Source organism: Protomyctophum bolini, assembly GCF_963924005.1.
Source record: "Protomyctophum bolini genome assembly, chromosome: 14".
Taxonomy (NCBI): Eukaryota; Metazoa; Chordata; class Actinopteri; order Myctophiformes; family Myctophidae; genus Protomyctophum; species Protomyctophum bolini.
This window is the reverse complement of record NC_137875.1, coordinates 7,956,687-7,971,567: the sequence shown is the minus strand read 5'-3', so window position 1 is coordinate 7,971,567 and position 14,881 is coordinate 7,956,687. Positions and strand designations below refer to the sequence as shown.

The 14,881-nt window shown below is 40.5% G+C and overlaps 3 protein-coding genes across 3 annotated transcripts; 2 read left to right on the top strand and 1 right to left on the bottom strand.

The window, feature by feature from the left end:
* The first annotated feature begins 2,125 nt into the window (after positions 1 to 2,125).
* Positions 2,126 to 5,419, top strand: LOC308327966 (uncharacterized protein). Its single transcript, XM_080781620.1, has 3 exons — positions 2,126 to 2,345; positions 3,116 to 3,263; positions 3,994 to 5,419. Exons 1-3 carry the CDS (start codon positions 2,226 to 2,228, stop codon positions 5,265 to 5,267), a joined length of 1,542 nt encoding a protein of 513 aa, XP_080637746.1. The 5' UTR covers positions 2,126 to 2,225; the 3' UTR covers positions 5,268 to 5,419.
* Positions 5,420 to 6,316: 897 nt separating this feature from the next.
* LOC308328177 (EKC/KEOPS complex subunit LAGE3-like) lies at positions 6,317 to 7,246 on the bottom strand. Its single transcript, XM_080781908.1, has one exon. The coding sequence runs from the start codon at positions 7,231 to 7,233 to the stop codon at positions 6,877 to 6,879; it is 357 nt and encodes a 118-aa protein (XP_080638034.1). The 5' UTR covers positions 7,234 to 7,246; the 3' UTR covers positions 6,317 to 6,876.
* A 485-nt stretch (positions 7,247 to 7,731) lies between these two features.
* Positions 7,732 to 13,758, top strand: LOC308327932 (zinc finger protein 711-like). Its single transcript, XM_080781579.1, has 7 exons — positions 7,732 to 8,092; positions 8,447 to 8,579; positions 9,197 to 9,558; positions 10,032 to 10,253; positions 10,894 to 11,176; positions 12,378 to 12,489; positions 13,324 to 13,758. Exons 1-7 carry the CDS (start codon positions 7,970 to 7,972, stop codon positions 13,553 to 13,555), a joined length of 1,467 nt encoding a protein of 488 aa, XP_080637705.1. The 5' UTR covers positions 7,732 to 7,969; the 3' UTR covers positions 13,556 to 13,758.
* The last annotated feature ends 1,123 nt before the right edge of the window (positions 13,759 to 14,881 follow it).

The window sequence follows — 14,881 nt, the reverse complement described above, 5'->3', positions numbered from 1 at the left end:
TTTTGTTGTTGTTATAGCCACGATACGATATGTCCTTTTTTGTTAATTCTGGACAGATTTAGACACTGTGACTGGCTAACAAGTTCAACAATACATTTTCGAACCTTTCTTTTAAATCAAAATAAAGAAATTCACAGTGTAAATTGTAAGTTTCGGTGTAAACTTGCGTTTATTCCACTATTTACCAAGCTGCTGCCGCCACCTAGCGGTGCAGAACGGGAATGATAATATCTGCGGAAAGCAGTTTCTCAACAGGACTGAAAAATAAAACATTTAGCCTATATTGTGCAGATTGACTTGACTTGACTTATTTTTCAAATCAGAAGTTGTAAGGTCTGGTTAGGGTTTTTTTTTTTTGCCTAAAAAAATCCCATACATCCCCTCCAACAAGTTGACATTATTTCTGTACTTCAATACGGCTATATTTTCATGAGAAATATTATGTATATGGAATAGGAATATATTTCATTGGGTAAAATATAGGCTACCGTGATGGTTTGACAAAAGTTAAGTATAGTGTTCTAGAGTTAAGCCTAGGAGGTTGTGGTTGTGCCAAAGGTCATGTCTTACCTAGACACAGGATGAAGGTCAAGGTCAAGATTCAATGTATCCCCTGAGCAAGCAGGCAGGCTCTATTAGCCCAATGGTATGAGAATTTGCGTTTGCACAGGGGGTTCAAACCAAACACACACACACACACACACACACACACACACACACACACACACACACACCTATACTGTCTGTAACGTGGCTAACTTGAGTTTAAAAAGTTAAACAGCTTTAGATTTAAACCCTATTTTATGTCTTCTACATTTTCTGAACATTTTTGAGAAATGCAATAGTTTGAAAGTATAGTTCACATAATGCATTTGTACGCTTGTTTGCCTTGCATGTATAATAATGGGCCTAATTTATAGATGTTGCTATAATAAATGCTATAATAAATGTTATATGTATGTATAGTACTACTAGTAGTGTATTAGACGTATACATATTGTATGTATGTATAGGCTTATGTCATTATATCGCAAGCATCACAATGTTTTTTTATTCTGCCATACTAAGTAGATTAAATCAGTGTCATTTATTTTAACTCATTGATGGACAAAACACATCATTAGGTTGTTGTTCAGCCAGGGCTTTAATACACATGCATCACTAACAAACAACTTAAATCCACACTGATCCATAATACCTGCAGCACTACAACATAATAGACTATCATTGCTGTCGGGGCAGAAACTGCTTATCTCCATGTTGTGTTGTTTTCATATAGCCTAAATTAACGCCATATACTACAGCTTCACACAAAAGCAGATCCACGAGCTCGAAATTGTAGATCTGCTGCTTTTGCTGTTTTTGAAATTGACAGTTTTTCACCCCATAGAATACTAGAATACAGTATAGTAGGCTATATAATATAATAATGTAATGTCACATAATTTAATATATCACATAATATCATTAGGGAGACAAGATGGGAGGGTGTGGCTTTATTCAATTGTGTGATTGATAAGTATACAGGTTATATAATCCTATTATGTTTTCCATTATTATATGTTACCAATTTTACAACACCAGCTTAAATAAAGCTTTATCTGTACCCACATGTGTACTATTGTTTGTCTTGTCTTCTCACTGGTGACATTAGCATAACATTAGTCATTGATCTCTGTTTGGTCATTGTTGGTGTGTTAATCTTTTTGTCCAGAGTCTGGGTCAGGGTCTGGACTCCAGACTGGCCTTATTCATAAACCATCATACCATCAATAAGCATGCAGGCATTATGTCCTCATTACAGACACAATACAATCCATTATGGAATCAGATAATTACTGTCTCTGGCTCAGTTGTCTGCAATGTTTCCCATTCATGGTTTGTTTGTGCTTTCCCACCACAATATTGACATTGATTGACTGCGGCCTGTTGGTTTATTTAAAAAAGATTTATTAAAAAAAAAATGTATTTTTTTTTATTAAATGTAATGTAATGTTAATATGGCAAACTGACTATCAAGAAAATAAAATAATTACATGTTTTGTTTTGAAGGCCTAATCGAGGCAATTACGGATGTGTTGTCGTTGCCGGAAGGGGTGGGGTTTGTCCCAAGCAGCGTAGCGTGCGCAGTGCTGCTGTTTGTTAGATAAATAGAAGATAAAGTTACCTTTCTGTGTTTTTAAACTAAAGATAAAACGCCAAAAGCAGTGCTTTAAAACGACAGCATGGTGAGTTTAGAGTGTTTTAACACTCAACTCATTGGAATAATGAATGACTTCACCAAGGAGATCATAATACACATAAAGTCAAGCGCTGCGGTCCAAAGCAACGTGAAAGAAAATCTGGTAAATAAAATTAACTAGCGTTGTTTCCTTGTATCCTCTGTTATTTTGTCATGATGCGACACCCAAGTAAGATGCAGTTAGTATGCATTCATTTATTAGGAGATGTTAGCCCTAGAATAGCTCCTTTTTTAACCTATTTGGGGATCGAGACCGACGTCCCGAATACAGAAAAGGTAAACAATGGTCCAGGGGTCCCCAGAAAAATGTGTTAATAAGAAAGCATCTAAATCAGTATACCACTTTAACCTAAATGTATTCGCTTTTAGCTTCAGCTTTTTTGCCCACACAAGGACATTTAGAAAAAAAAATATTTTCATATTGGGGTCTGCGACCAAATACATGCCAATTCATTTTGGGGTCCCTGACAACTTGACATGACATGTCACAGCAATGTCACATTGCTTTGACCTGGGGAGTGGGGACAGCTCTTTTCATCTAGTATCATATCCATTTGAATGTTCTGGCAGAAAACGTCTATTCAGTCAAAGTTGACAATAATGTAGTAAAAGTTAGTCCAGTTCCATACTGATTGATTGATTACTTTGTCAGGAATGTAAACAGCACGTGGTACTGTCAGACAGACATTAAGGCTGTAAGTACTGTGAGCTGATGGTAGGTGTGGCGCTCCACCTCAGCAAACCATCTCCCAGGGGTCTAGCGCATTGTAACGGACAGACTCTCCTGCGTGTTACCGGCTGATACTGACAATAAGCCACTCCCGACCTACTTCAACCTACTACTGCTTGAATGTTCTGTGTTTATTGTTTCAGGAAGAGCTGGATACACTGTTGGATGGTTTGTGTTTGGAGGCCATCGACAAGATACTGAGGATTGTTGAGCTGGTGACCACAACAAAACAACATGATCCACCTTCAATCAAAAGTGAAGAGACAGAAGACTTACACACCGACACAAATGGTACAGAGACAACACCTCTGAAAGAGAGAGAGAGATCAAATCAGACCAAATATCTCATAGTGAAAACGGAACATGTGAGATCTAGGTTGTCTACCAGAATCAAACTTTATTGTCACACTACAAGGGTGAACTTCTTAATTGTGAGCAAGCCCATCAGTTAAAGAGAATAAGAGTAGAATAAAGTGCATATAGAAGTGGCCAATGTGTATAATAATTTAAGAGTCATGAAACCTATGTAAGTGACAGTCCATTTAAAGGGTAAGACCACTTTTTGAGAGGTTTGGGTTGTTTTCTTACCTTATGGGCAAACTAGTCCATTCCATGAGTTATTTCGCCGCTCCGTTGTGTTGTTTATTAGCAATTTAAGAAATAAAAAAGTTGACTTCCATTGTAACGGGGAAACGGCTCTCAAAATCACTCTTTTAGCATATAAACCAACGCAACAAAAGCTGATTCTGACAGTTTATAACATCAGAAAAACTCATGAGGTTTTATTTTTAATAAGAAAAGGTAAAAAAAAAAATTAAAGAAAGAAGATCCGGTAGGTATGAGCGATTTTTTCCCCCCTTAAATTGCTAATAATCAACACAACGGAGCAAAATAACTCATGGAATGGACTACTTTGCCCATAATAAGGTCAGAAAACAACCCAAACCTCTCAAAAAGTGGTCTTACCAACAGAACATTTCAGTCTGTGCATTAAACTTCACTTTTCATGCTCTCCTTGCAGGAATAAACGAACCCTGTGACTCTGTAAAGGAGGACCCAGGAAACGGGGATGATGACTTGAATGATGTGACGATGTCACCCTCCCAGTCCCCTCCCACCCTGACCAGGCGCCAAGACCACGAGTACGCCCGGTCCTCGTTTCTCCTCTCATCCCTGGCATCTGCAGATGAGATCACAGTCTACGGCCGAAAGAAGGCTCTCAAACTAGGTCCAGAGCCCATGACTCAATCGTGCAAATGCTTATGGTGCACCAGTGTTTTCCCCAGCGCGTACCGACTGGACGAGCATTACCGGAAGGTACACCCAGTAAACCCAGAGTGTAAAACCTGTGGGAAGCTCTTCTCCGGCATTAAAAAGCTCAGAGCGCACGAGTTCAAAGTTCACAAGGTTCTGCCGTACAAATGTGAATACTGTGACAAAGGCTTCAACCATAAGGGTCACCATGATCGTCACGTGAAGACGCAACACACTGGAGAAAGGAGCTGCCACTGTGACATCTGCGGGAAGGCCTATGTCTGTGCCGCTGACCTCAAAATACACAGAGTTGTTCACTTTGACAGGTCCTTCATGTGTGACGTGTGTGGGAAGAGCTTTTACCACGCCGTCCACCTCACGCGACACAAACACGTGCACGAGGAGGTGAGGCCGTATCAGTGTCCGACCTGTGGGAAAGGCTTCAACCAGGCAAAGAACATGATGAACCATCAGGCTGCCATCCACAGCGACATCAAGGAAAGCCACCTCTGCTCCATCTGTGGCAAGATCTACACCACGCGAGAGGGCCTGAAGTACCACATGGTCGGCAAACACTCTGAAGTCTCCGACTCCAAAGAGAGTTTAATTACCTGCGACGTCTGTGGGAAGAAGTTCCAACACCCGTCACATTACAAATTACATAAGGTCACACACGAGAGAGAGAGGCCATTTGGCTGTCACATCTGTGGTAAGAGTTACAAGAGGAAACAAACTCTAGGCTTCCATATTATGTACACCCACAAGGGCGAATCACCATACAAATGCTCCGTCTGTGGCAAGACCTTCAGCTTGCGCGCCGGCTTCACGAGACACAAGAGCATCCATTCTGGAGAGATGCCGTACAGCTGCAAAGAGTGTGGCAAACACTTCCGCCTGCTCACTTTCCTAAAGGTCCATGAGCAGACTCAGGGTCACAAGAGACGGACGTCATCAGACATGGTGTCCATAGAAAACACTAACAGCAGCAGGTCTCCTACTGCTGTTAATAAAAAGAAACGTTCAAAAGTTTTCAAAAAATAGCAGCTCTACAAGCTACACTTTTTGAACCTGTAGATCGGCTATTTTAACAACCTTTATTATTATTTTTAAATTGATTGATACTGCATTGTTTTTGTTCCTTTTTTTTGGTCGAGCTCTAATAGAAATGAGTACTCGTCTGGTCGTAGGTTCCCAGTACCAGCCAAAGTGTCTCTGAGTCTGAGCAAGAAGACACTGAACCCTCTGTATATTCCTTACCTTTCTGTGGGCAAAGCTCTCCGCTTCAGGGTGTAAACGATAAAAACATGCAAATATTTAATGAGTCTGTTATGTTGTGTTTCTGTGTTCATTTCAATTAGTGGTATTTTTACTATCATATTGAAATGCTCACCAACACTGTCATATTTAATATAATTTTCATGTGCTCACTTTAAGGTTATTTGTATCCTTCCAAGTTCCTTATGTGAGTTTATCTTTCCATTTGGGTAACAACAAAATATGAATGGCACTTACTTTAACCCAAGGAATTAAGTGTTGCATAGCCAGACAACTATTCTACAATCTCTGAATGAATACTATAGAGTCTGGAACACATCTCGAAAGCCGAGAACGGAAGCTGTCATTTGTTTCATTTCCATTCACAAATATATTTTACATTAATTTCCATTTCTAAGCAGCAAGCTAATAAGCTATATGCTTTGATTATTTTGATTTATACTTGGACAAAATGTGATTAGTGAAAACGGCAGATCTACAAGCTCTACTGACTTATAGAGCTCCTATTCTTTGAAAGTGTTCTATAATAACACTAATACCAAAATAGAGATGGCAAGTTGATAGTGGTTAATGCGGTATGGGTATTGGGTACTATGCTTTTCCACAAAACTAGAGGATACTAGGGACGCTTCCTGAACGGGACATTATCCTATATGCACATCGTCTGGAAACCTCATATGTCCAAAGAGCTTAGAGCTAGTTTTAACCCAAAAACATCACCTTTAATGAATCTGTATTTCTGCCAGTATACAGTGGCTAATTCTTTCCTTACATTTGATTTGACAGTACTGTATATCCAAATTCACAACAGAAAATTGGTTTCAATTTTTTTTTTTATTCCTCAATCCTCACAGTACAATAAGCAATGTCATGAGTCATGACAAGATAAACATGTTGACATACAGCTCAACTGTCATGTCATAATAAACATGTTAATACAGCTCAACTGTGATCATGACATGATAAACATGTTAACATACAGCTAACTCATGACATGATAAACATGTTATTACATACAGCTCAACAAGTGTCATGACATAAACATAAAATAAACAGGTGAACATATGCCTCATTTATGCTCTGCAGCGTCCAAAGTCCATGTGATAGACAGTGACAGTAGCATTGTCTTTTTCTCAATGTGGGGTCTGGGGACCAGCAGGGGTTTTGAGGGGTTCCAGGGGGTCCTAGGCAAAATGTTAATACACCATCATAACTTAATCCATGTACTACTTCAAAAATAGCAGATATACAATCTTATTTTTAGAAATTTATTTGTATTTGGAAAGTTAATACTTTAAGATTGTCTGACTAAGGGGGTCCCTTGAAAAATAATCTTCAGGTGGGGGGGTCCTTTCCTTGACATGAGAAAGGACCACTAGCACTGACGTGAGTTCAGAGAGGAGCGAGCACAAACGGGGGGTCCAAACGCCTCCATGGTCTCCAGAACCAGCGTCAGATGATCCAGGAACGAGCTGACGGAGACCCGGAGGGTCCGCGCCTCGTCCGCGCTCCACTGGCCGGACAGCACGCTCCCGGACACGGCCAGCTCCTTGCTGACGCCCCGGCCTGCCCTCGGCTCCCTGTCGGGCTGCAGGGAGCGCAGCGCCAGGGTGGCTTCGGCCGCGGAGGGGAACGGCACCTCCAAGCGGAACTGCAACAACGTCCCCTGGCCCTGATGATGGTGGACATGGTGGTGGTAGTTTTGCTTGTTGTCACTGCAGGGCGCCGCCATTGCTGCGCGCGTGTGTGTACTGTAGTTAAGTTAACGCGGCAGAAGAAAATGAAGGTTCGCGTCCGGTACTGTGCTTCAAAATAAAACAGTAATTATCGAATGTTTAGGCATGTTCTAAATTTACTTAATAAAAACATTTCCCAAATATATATATATTATATAGAGGCCTATATTTGTTTATTATTATTTTGTATTTATATTTTTTGTTTATTTTCGTATCCTAGCTCCTGCATGAGGACCTGCTGTGTTGTGCCCATAGACTTTAGGTTGTGCTTGTGGTCGTGGAACGGGAGAAAATGAATTGTGTCCCTTTTATGCACACGTGACGTATATGACTTATTAGTTATTCCTGATGTAATCGATGTTGTCATCATAGTACACGTGTGCCGTCATAACTGGCCTTTGGCCTCCATGCAGCATGCACTGTTTGAGAGTAGTAGCCTAGCCTAATGTGTCTATTTATGGTGGAGGACCCTAGCTTAATCAATCATGTTATAATATAAACATTTCACGTTTTGTTTTGAAGGTCTAATCGAGGTACCGGTCACTCACTGCTTTATTTTAATTATTCTTTTTACACGTGTTGATGTTGCCGGAAATGACGTGTAGGAGTTCCCCAACTAAACTTCCCCCAGTTCAGTTGCTGGCTGCTGCCTGCTAAACAGGTTGTTGAAGCGTAAGCGTTGTTTGATACTATACATAAACAAACTACAGGCTACAGCGACCTGTTTTCAGCATGCTTAGTTTAGAGTCTTTTAACACTCAACTCATTGTAATAATGAATGACTTCACCATGGCGGTCTTAAAACACATAAAGTCAAGCGCTGCTGTCCAAAGCAACATGAAAGAAGAGGAACAGGTACTACTCTAAAAACAAGTACAACTCAACTGATATGACTACAGTACTTAACTAACAACACGTCGCATCGCTAGAGCAGATCGGTTCTTTTAGCAAGTGTTTTCATGCTGAATAAACCTCCCTCCCCTATAGCCCTAGAATGACAGCCATAATTGCATCCATATGTATTCAATTTCTAATGTTTCTGGCCGACGGCAACGAATGATATAATGAATTGTTAGAAGAACCGTTATTCTAATAATAATAATGCATACATAGGCCACTTTGATACCTTATTTATTCTCTGGGACAGGACGCCAATCTACAGCACAGAATATAGCCCGTAAAGTACTTTTGTTCTGGCTTTTGTTTCAGGGTGAACTGGATCATGTGGTGAAGTTAAAATGCATCGAGGCATCCAACACCATAATGAAGCTGATCAGATATCTGATGGCCACAGCCCACCAGGACCCACTCAACCGGCTACAGCTACACCATCATACTGAAGGTCTGCTGTTGTGGCGTTAGGGTTGAGTACAGAGAACTGGAACCACCACATCCGATACTACCGATACCATATTGTAGTCCTGTGTATTGTGTGTAACTTATGTGATGATCTAGATTCTAGAATCATCACAGTGTCCTCGTGGATGAAGTGTCCGCATGTCTCTAAATGTTTTGATGATTTGAACATGGTGGACCCTCTTGTAAACAAGTGTAATGCTTTATTGGGTCGTCCACTCACAGTTAACAGTCTTTGTATTGAGTTGTGCTTGAAATGTACTGTAATTCTGCAAACTGTTAAATATTTCAATCAATCAATCTCAGAATCTTTCCGCCATCTTGGATCTTTCCTCGATTGTAACTGCGCAACATCACCCCTGGCTGTCAGTGTTGTGCAGCCAGTTGCACTCATTTGGGGAGACGAGGACAGATCCAAGATGGCGGAAAGATTCCGAGTCATAGTGGATTAAGACACTTTTTATTGAAAACTGATTTGTGCAAATCTTTGAATATATATACTTTTAAAGTTACCATGTTTAACTCAAATCTGTCTGAGTGACAGTCGCTAGCCATAGTCTCTTGTTGCGGCTCTTGCCACTCTTTGTTGTTTCCACCTCCCAGGCCTAAACCACAGCAGCGGTTTGATGGAAGAGGAGGAGCGGGCAGAGGTCGAGGAGGTGGAGAGTGACCCGGCACCGTGCTCTCCTCCTCCCAGCCAATCCAATCAGCCAGCCCTCTCCGCCTCCGTGGCCCTCTCCGTGGGTCTCGACCATCACTACGTCCGCTCCACCTCGGCCGTCACGCCCTCCTCCTCCTTCAGCGCGACTAGACGGGCGTCCAGGAGGAAAAGGTCGACCGCAGCGGCGATGACAACCATGGTGACGAGAAGGAGCGACGACGGGGCAGAATCGGCCGCCGCCAGTGTGGCCGTGGACTCGGGTCACTCGGCACGTATTTGGCCGTGGAGTCGGGTCACTCGGCACGTATGTCTTCTTTTTCATCTTCAAATTCGTTGTTGTCGAGCAGAAACCTCTCCATCTCCGGTGATATAACTTTTGTAATAACACCCTGGCCTACATGATCGTACTACAGGCTAGCGTCACACGAAACAAAGCATCAAACGTAGCAGATCCGCAAGGTTGTGTTTTGAGCTTGTAGTTCTGCTATTTTTGCTGTTTTTTAATTTAATTTTTTTAACTTTGAAATAAAAACATAAATTATAAAGATGACATGATGAGGATATATATAAAAAAGGTAATTCAATTGAGGCAAGTAGTTACCGTAATAATAGCATCGCAAACATTTAAAGCACTTTATCCATTTATACGTTGGCTATTCAAAAATAGCAGATACATCTGCTTGCTATTTAAAAAAGAAAAAATACAAAAAAGGATTTCTGTGGCCAAATGCATTCAAACCTTGACACTGAGACTTAATTAAGGTTTTAATTTTCTAGGTATGTCACATCTGCGGCACCATCTTCTCGGCCCACCTAGACCTGCATCGCCACCTTCGCACCGTGCACAGCACTGTGGAGAAGCCTTATGCCTGCGACTACTGCCCAAAGGTCTTCAGCCACAAGCCACACCGTGACCGTCACCACCGCTGGCACCGCGGCGAGCGCTCCTTCCAGTGCGAGGTCTGCGGCAAGGCCTACGTCACTGTCAGCCAGCTCAAGGTCAGTTGTTTGGAAAGTAACATGCTTGGGGTTATTTTAATGTCCACTCCGGCTTTTGTGAACCCTCCATACCAGACAAATTGCTTGATTCAGTATTTACTAGATTAGATTAATATTGCCACCTTCCTATACAAACCCATTGTAACTTCAAACTCCATTTTAACCATGATAGATTCATCAAAAACACCCGTCCTTGGTTCTGGTGACTGATATTGGTTTCCTAATGAGTGAGGGGGCTGTGTTTTGTCCAATTAATATTTCAAACGCATATTGACATTTTTGGGGAATTTATACTGGTTCTGTATATTTTGATGCCAATACTTTTGTACTCGAGTAACATTTTTTAATACAGTCCCTTTACTTTGTAATGCTGTCCTTGAGGGAGTTCCAGGCGGTCCCCAGCCAAATGATTGATAGTTAGGAAAGGAACCAAATGGATCCTGTGGGTCTGTGGCCTAATAATGCATATCAAATGCTGAGGGTCCTTGAATTTAAAATGGTTGAGAATCGTCCATAGGACTCCTCTCTTATATGGGAGTCCCACTCCCTGGCGTATCTTTTCCGCAGTCTAATTTGTCTAATATTTGACAACAAAGTTTGAGAAACACTGAGTTAAATGATCTGTCTCTCTTTGCTGAAGGTGCACAAGCTGACCCACACCGACAAGTCGTTCGTCTGCGACGTGTGCGGCAACGGCTTCTACCAGTTGGGACACCTGAAGCGCCACAAGCTGATTCACGCCGCCGTGCGGCCATTCCACTGCGACGTCTGTGGCAAGGGCTTCACGCAGGCCGAGGGCCTCAAGACACACAAACTGACGCACATCGGTCTGAAGCAGCTGTGTCCCGTCTGCGGCAAGATCTACCGGAACCTCAAGTTCCACATGGCCAACAAACACTATCATCCATCGCCAAGGGACCAAGGTTATTATAGTTACTCATGGATTCTGATTTCATAAATCCCATTTTAACCCATTTATACCTGTTATACCTATACATTGTTATACTGTACATTTAAAGCTGAGAGCACCTCTGTGTCATTTTTACTTTGTTTGCTATATACATATTGCTGTTGTGTTGTCAGACACAAACCTCTTATCTCCATGTTTAAACATTTTCGTAAATGAATGGCCTACTTGATCATACTACTCAGAGGTAAGCTATTAAAAAGCTATTAAAGTAACAGAATCAGATCTACAAACTCAAAACGCATCGCTTTGCCCTGCATTTCTATGGCTGCTCACCATCTCATCTACATATGTAATTGTGATACTTGTTTATAAGAAACGGTCCGAGTGCTAATGTGAATGGCTCCCTTTACTTCAGGCTGCTATAAATCACAGATTGGGACATGGCCTAACAAAACTAAATCAGTATTGAGATTTGTTAATTGGCTTAAAGCTCTAACTAAAACTAAAGAAGTAGCAAAAACTAAAATTATTACAAAAAAAAAATATATATATAAATTGTTGACTGCAATAATTATAAAAACAAGGCTTTTACTAAAACGTAATTGAAACGGTATTGTGTATTTACTAACAACTAACTAACTAACAAAAATGTACAGCAATCATAGAGAAAATGTCCTTAGTTTTAGCCTATAATTTATGTCCTGTAAGACTAGTATTTGGGGTGTAGGCCTATATGAAATATGTCTACTTATAAATATTGACCCAATGGAAAGTAGTAAAAAAAGTAAAAAACACTTAACTCCATTAACCTCTTAACTCCATTGGAACCTCAAACTGTCTGCTAAAACAGCTAACTCCACCACCTCTCCCCCTCTCATGCAAGTCATTGACAATATACAGTATAAATTCACAACACCAACTTTGATGAGGCGGTATTGTTTTATTTAAAAAAAAAATTAACAAAAATTGTATTTTTCATTTTCAGAAAAATGAACATTTTGGAGTTAGGTGGTTTCTCCCGACAGCAGAGATATACATATTACAATAAAACAAATACATGTGCATATTATAATAGAAACTTAACAACGAAACAAAAACTAGCAAAACACAACTTAAAAACCAATTCAAACAAACAACATGAAGTAAAAATGAAATAATGTAAATAAATACATTTAAATGTTGAAAATGTTAAACTTCATGCAATAACCTTGCAGGGGACGCCCACAGAAAGGAGAAGAGATTTGTCTGCGAAGTATTGGGCTGCGGAAAGATGTTCTCGTACCAGTCTTCGCTGAGCGCACACAAGAAAAGGTTGCATGCTGCCAGGTAGGTCTTGTCATTGATTGATTGATTAATTGAATACTTCAGACATGGAAACGGCACATGGTACAGTCAGACATTAACGCTAAAAGGATAACACAAAATGAAAAATACTTCAAATAGCCGATATACATCAACACGTTGTGAGCTTGTAGATCGGCTATTTGAACTATTTAGAAATGTTTGTCAAAATAGTAAAAAAAAAAGAAAAAGGCAAAGACATTAAGGTGTAAGGCACCAGCGAAAATATGTACTAAATTACATGTACCTCCCCTTTTAGAAACCAGTGTTAACACATCCTTTAATGCAGGGGTTCTCAATGTTTTGGCTGGGGACCCCCAGAAATGCTTTTGCCATAAATAACACTGTTTGAAAATAGTCACAGTTTTTACATGATCACAAATTATTCGAGATAATCAGTTATTTTTGTGTAATCAACAGAATTGTTCATCATTCTGTAAAAAACATATTTTGTGCCACATTGTAAGTGAGCTTGTTGATCAGTTATTTTCACTATTTTGGAAAACGATTTTTAAAGTATAGAAAGTATATCGTCTGTGTCCAAAACGGACTTTTCAGGATTCAAATTCAAAAGTAGCAGATCTACAAGCTCAAAATGTGTCCCTTCACGCTGTGTTCCATGAACTGCTACTTTTGGTGCTTTTGTGTGTCGATGTCAAAATGATCAAGTAGGGCGTTGATTTTTTTTTTTTTTTATAATAATAATAAAAACGCAAAAAGTTAGAATAAGGAAATGTGAGGTTTCTGCCTCCAACAGCAACAACATTTGTATGACAACTAAAACCCGTCATCTAAAAAATGTGGTGATCGTTGACACAGCCCTGCCACCGGGGGGAGCGACATGCTGTTTGCGTGCAGCGCGTGCAAGGCCACGTTCAACTCGAAGACCAACCTCGCTCGCCACCGCAGCATCCACACGGGGGAGACGCCCCACGGCTGCTCCGACTGCGGCAAGCGCTTCCGACTGCTGGACTTCCTGAAGGCCCACCAGAAGGTCCACCTCAAACGCAAGACGGCGGTCGAGGGGCGCAAGAAGAGTGCTAGTCCCTAACTAGCGAGTCGGAGCTGTGACTTATGTTCTTAAATAATATGCCACTGAAGTGGAAAAGGCGGCACTCCAAACTAAGTAAAGGATGCAGGACTGGCTCAAATACAAATTATTTTTGTATTTTATTGAAAACGCTCTCTTTTTCATTTTCCTTATTTAAAATATAGCATAGGCCTATGATATCAGCTTGTATACCTGCTAGTTTATTTTTATTAGTAGCCAAGTATTGTTATTTTTTTATATATAATAATAAATTAAATAACAATATTAGTTTTGGAGTTTGATTTCCACCAGACATGGCCACTGTCCAGTGTTGCCACATTTTTTTTAATGTTTTTTTTGTGGCTTTCGCCTTTATTTTTTATTTTTTTATGGAGGGATAGACAGTAGCCTGACAGGAAATTGGGAGAGAGATGGGGGGGGGAGGTGACATGCAGTAAAGGCCGTCGGGATCGGGAGTTGAACCTGTGGCACACTGCCAGATTGGATTACCAGCCCATCCCCAACCAGCCACGGTGAAATAGCACTTCCGTGTTTGTGAAAGCCATGCCTCCGTCAGTAGTACTATACTGTATATGTACATGTATGTGGGTTTACTAGTCGTGTATGCAAGGAATTGCAATTCTGTGCAGATCTATGTATTTCTGCGCGATCAGGCTGAAATATCAGATCTACAGTTTAAGCTCACAACATGACACAATGCGACTCGTTCTGTGCTATTAAATAAATAATTATATATTTAAAAAAAAGTGATATTCCAAATTAAGATAAAAAAATTAATTCCAAAGTATTCCAAAACATTTAATATTTGGAATCGTTTTAGCAGCACAAACCATGTTTTGGGGGGATACATGGACAATTAGCCTACATACTAATCTGGCGGTCCTTGACATGAAAATATTTGAGATCCAATGGTTTAAACAGCATTGGGAAGCAAGGCAAGCCCAAAAATAAGCAACCACACTTCAGAAACAAGCCCCAAAAACATCTACCAATAGAAGCAACTTTACAGAAAAACAAGTCACTCAAAATAGACATGGCAACACTATTGCCGGCCTGTTGACTGATCCCTTCCAACTGCGTGGTTCATAAGATTTACATTAATATCTAGCGTGGTTTTTTTACCACTAGGTTAATCTGCAAAATCCTAAACATAATCACTCATAATTCCCCACTTAATGGTCCGTAAATCTCATAACTACGCATCTCTCTCTCAATCCATCCATCTCTCTCTCTCTCTCTCTCCTTAGCCTAATCTAATGGATTCACTGCCTTAATCTGATATTGTTTTGTCATGTTTTGAACGACTCAATTGCTGTTTTACAGGAG

Excerpts from the sequence above, each read along its gene's own strand:
- LOC308327932 (XM_080781579.1), top strand. The coding sequence starts at position 7,970 with ATGCTTAGTTTAGAGTCTTTTAACACTCAACTCATTGTAATAATGAAT. Across the intron at positions 9,559-10,031 it reads GGAGTCGGGTCACTCGGCAC|GTATGTCACATCTGCGGCAC; the intron begins GTATGTCTTCTT and ends TTAATTTTCTAG. Across the intron at positions 11,177-12,377 it reads TCCATCGCCAAGGGACCAAG|GGGACGCCCACAGAAAGGAG; the intron begins GTTATTATAGTT and ends ATAACCTTGCAG.
- LOC308327966 (XM_080781620.1), top strand. The coding sequence starts at position 2,226 with ATGGTGAGTTTAGAGTGTTTTAACACTCAACTCATTGGAATAATGAAT. Across the intron at positions 2,346-3,115 it reads GCAACGTGAAAGAAAATCTG|GAAGAGCTGGATACACTGTT; the intron begins GTAAATAAAATT and ends TTATTGTTTCAG. Across the intron at positions 3,264-3,993 it reads CTTACACACCGACACAAATG|GAATAAACGAACCCTGTGAC; the intron begins GTACAGAGACAA and ends CTCTCCTTGCAG.
- LOC308328177 (XM_080781908.1), bottom strand. The coding sequence starts at position 7,233 with ATGGCGGCGCCCTGCAGTGACAACAAGCAAAACTACCACCACCATGTC.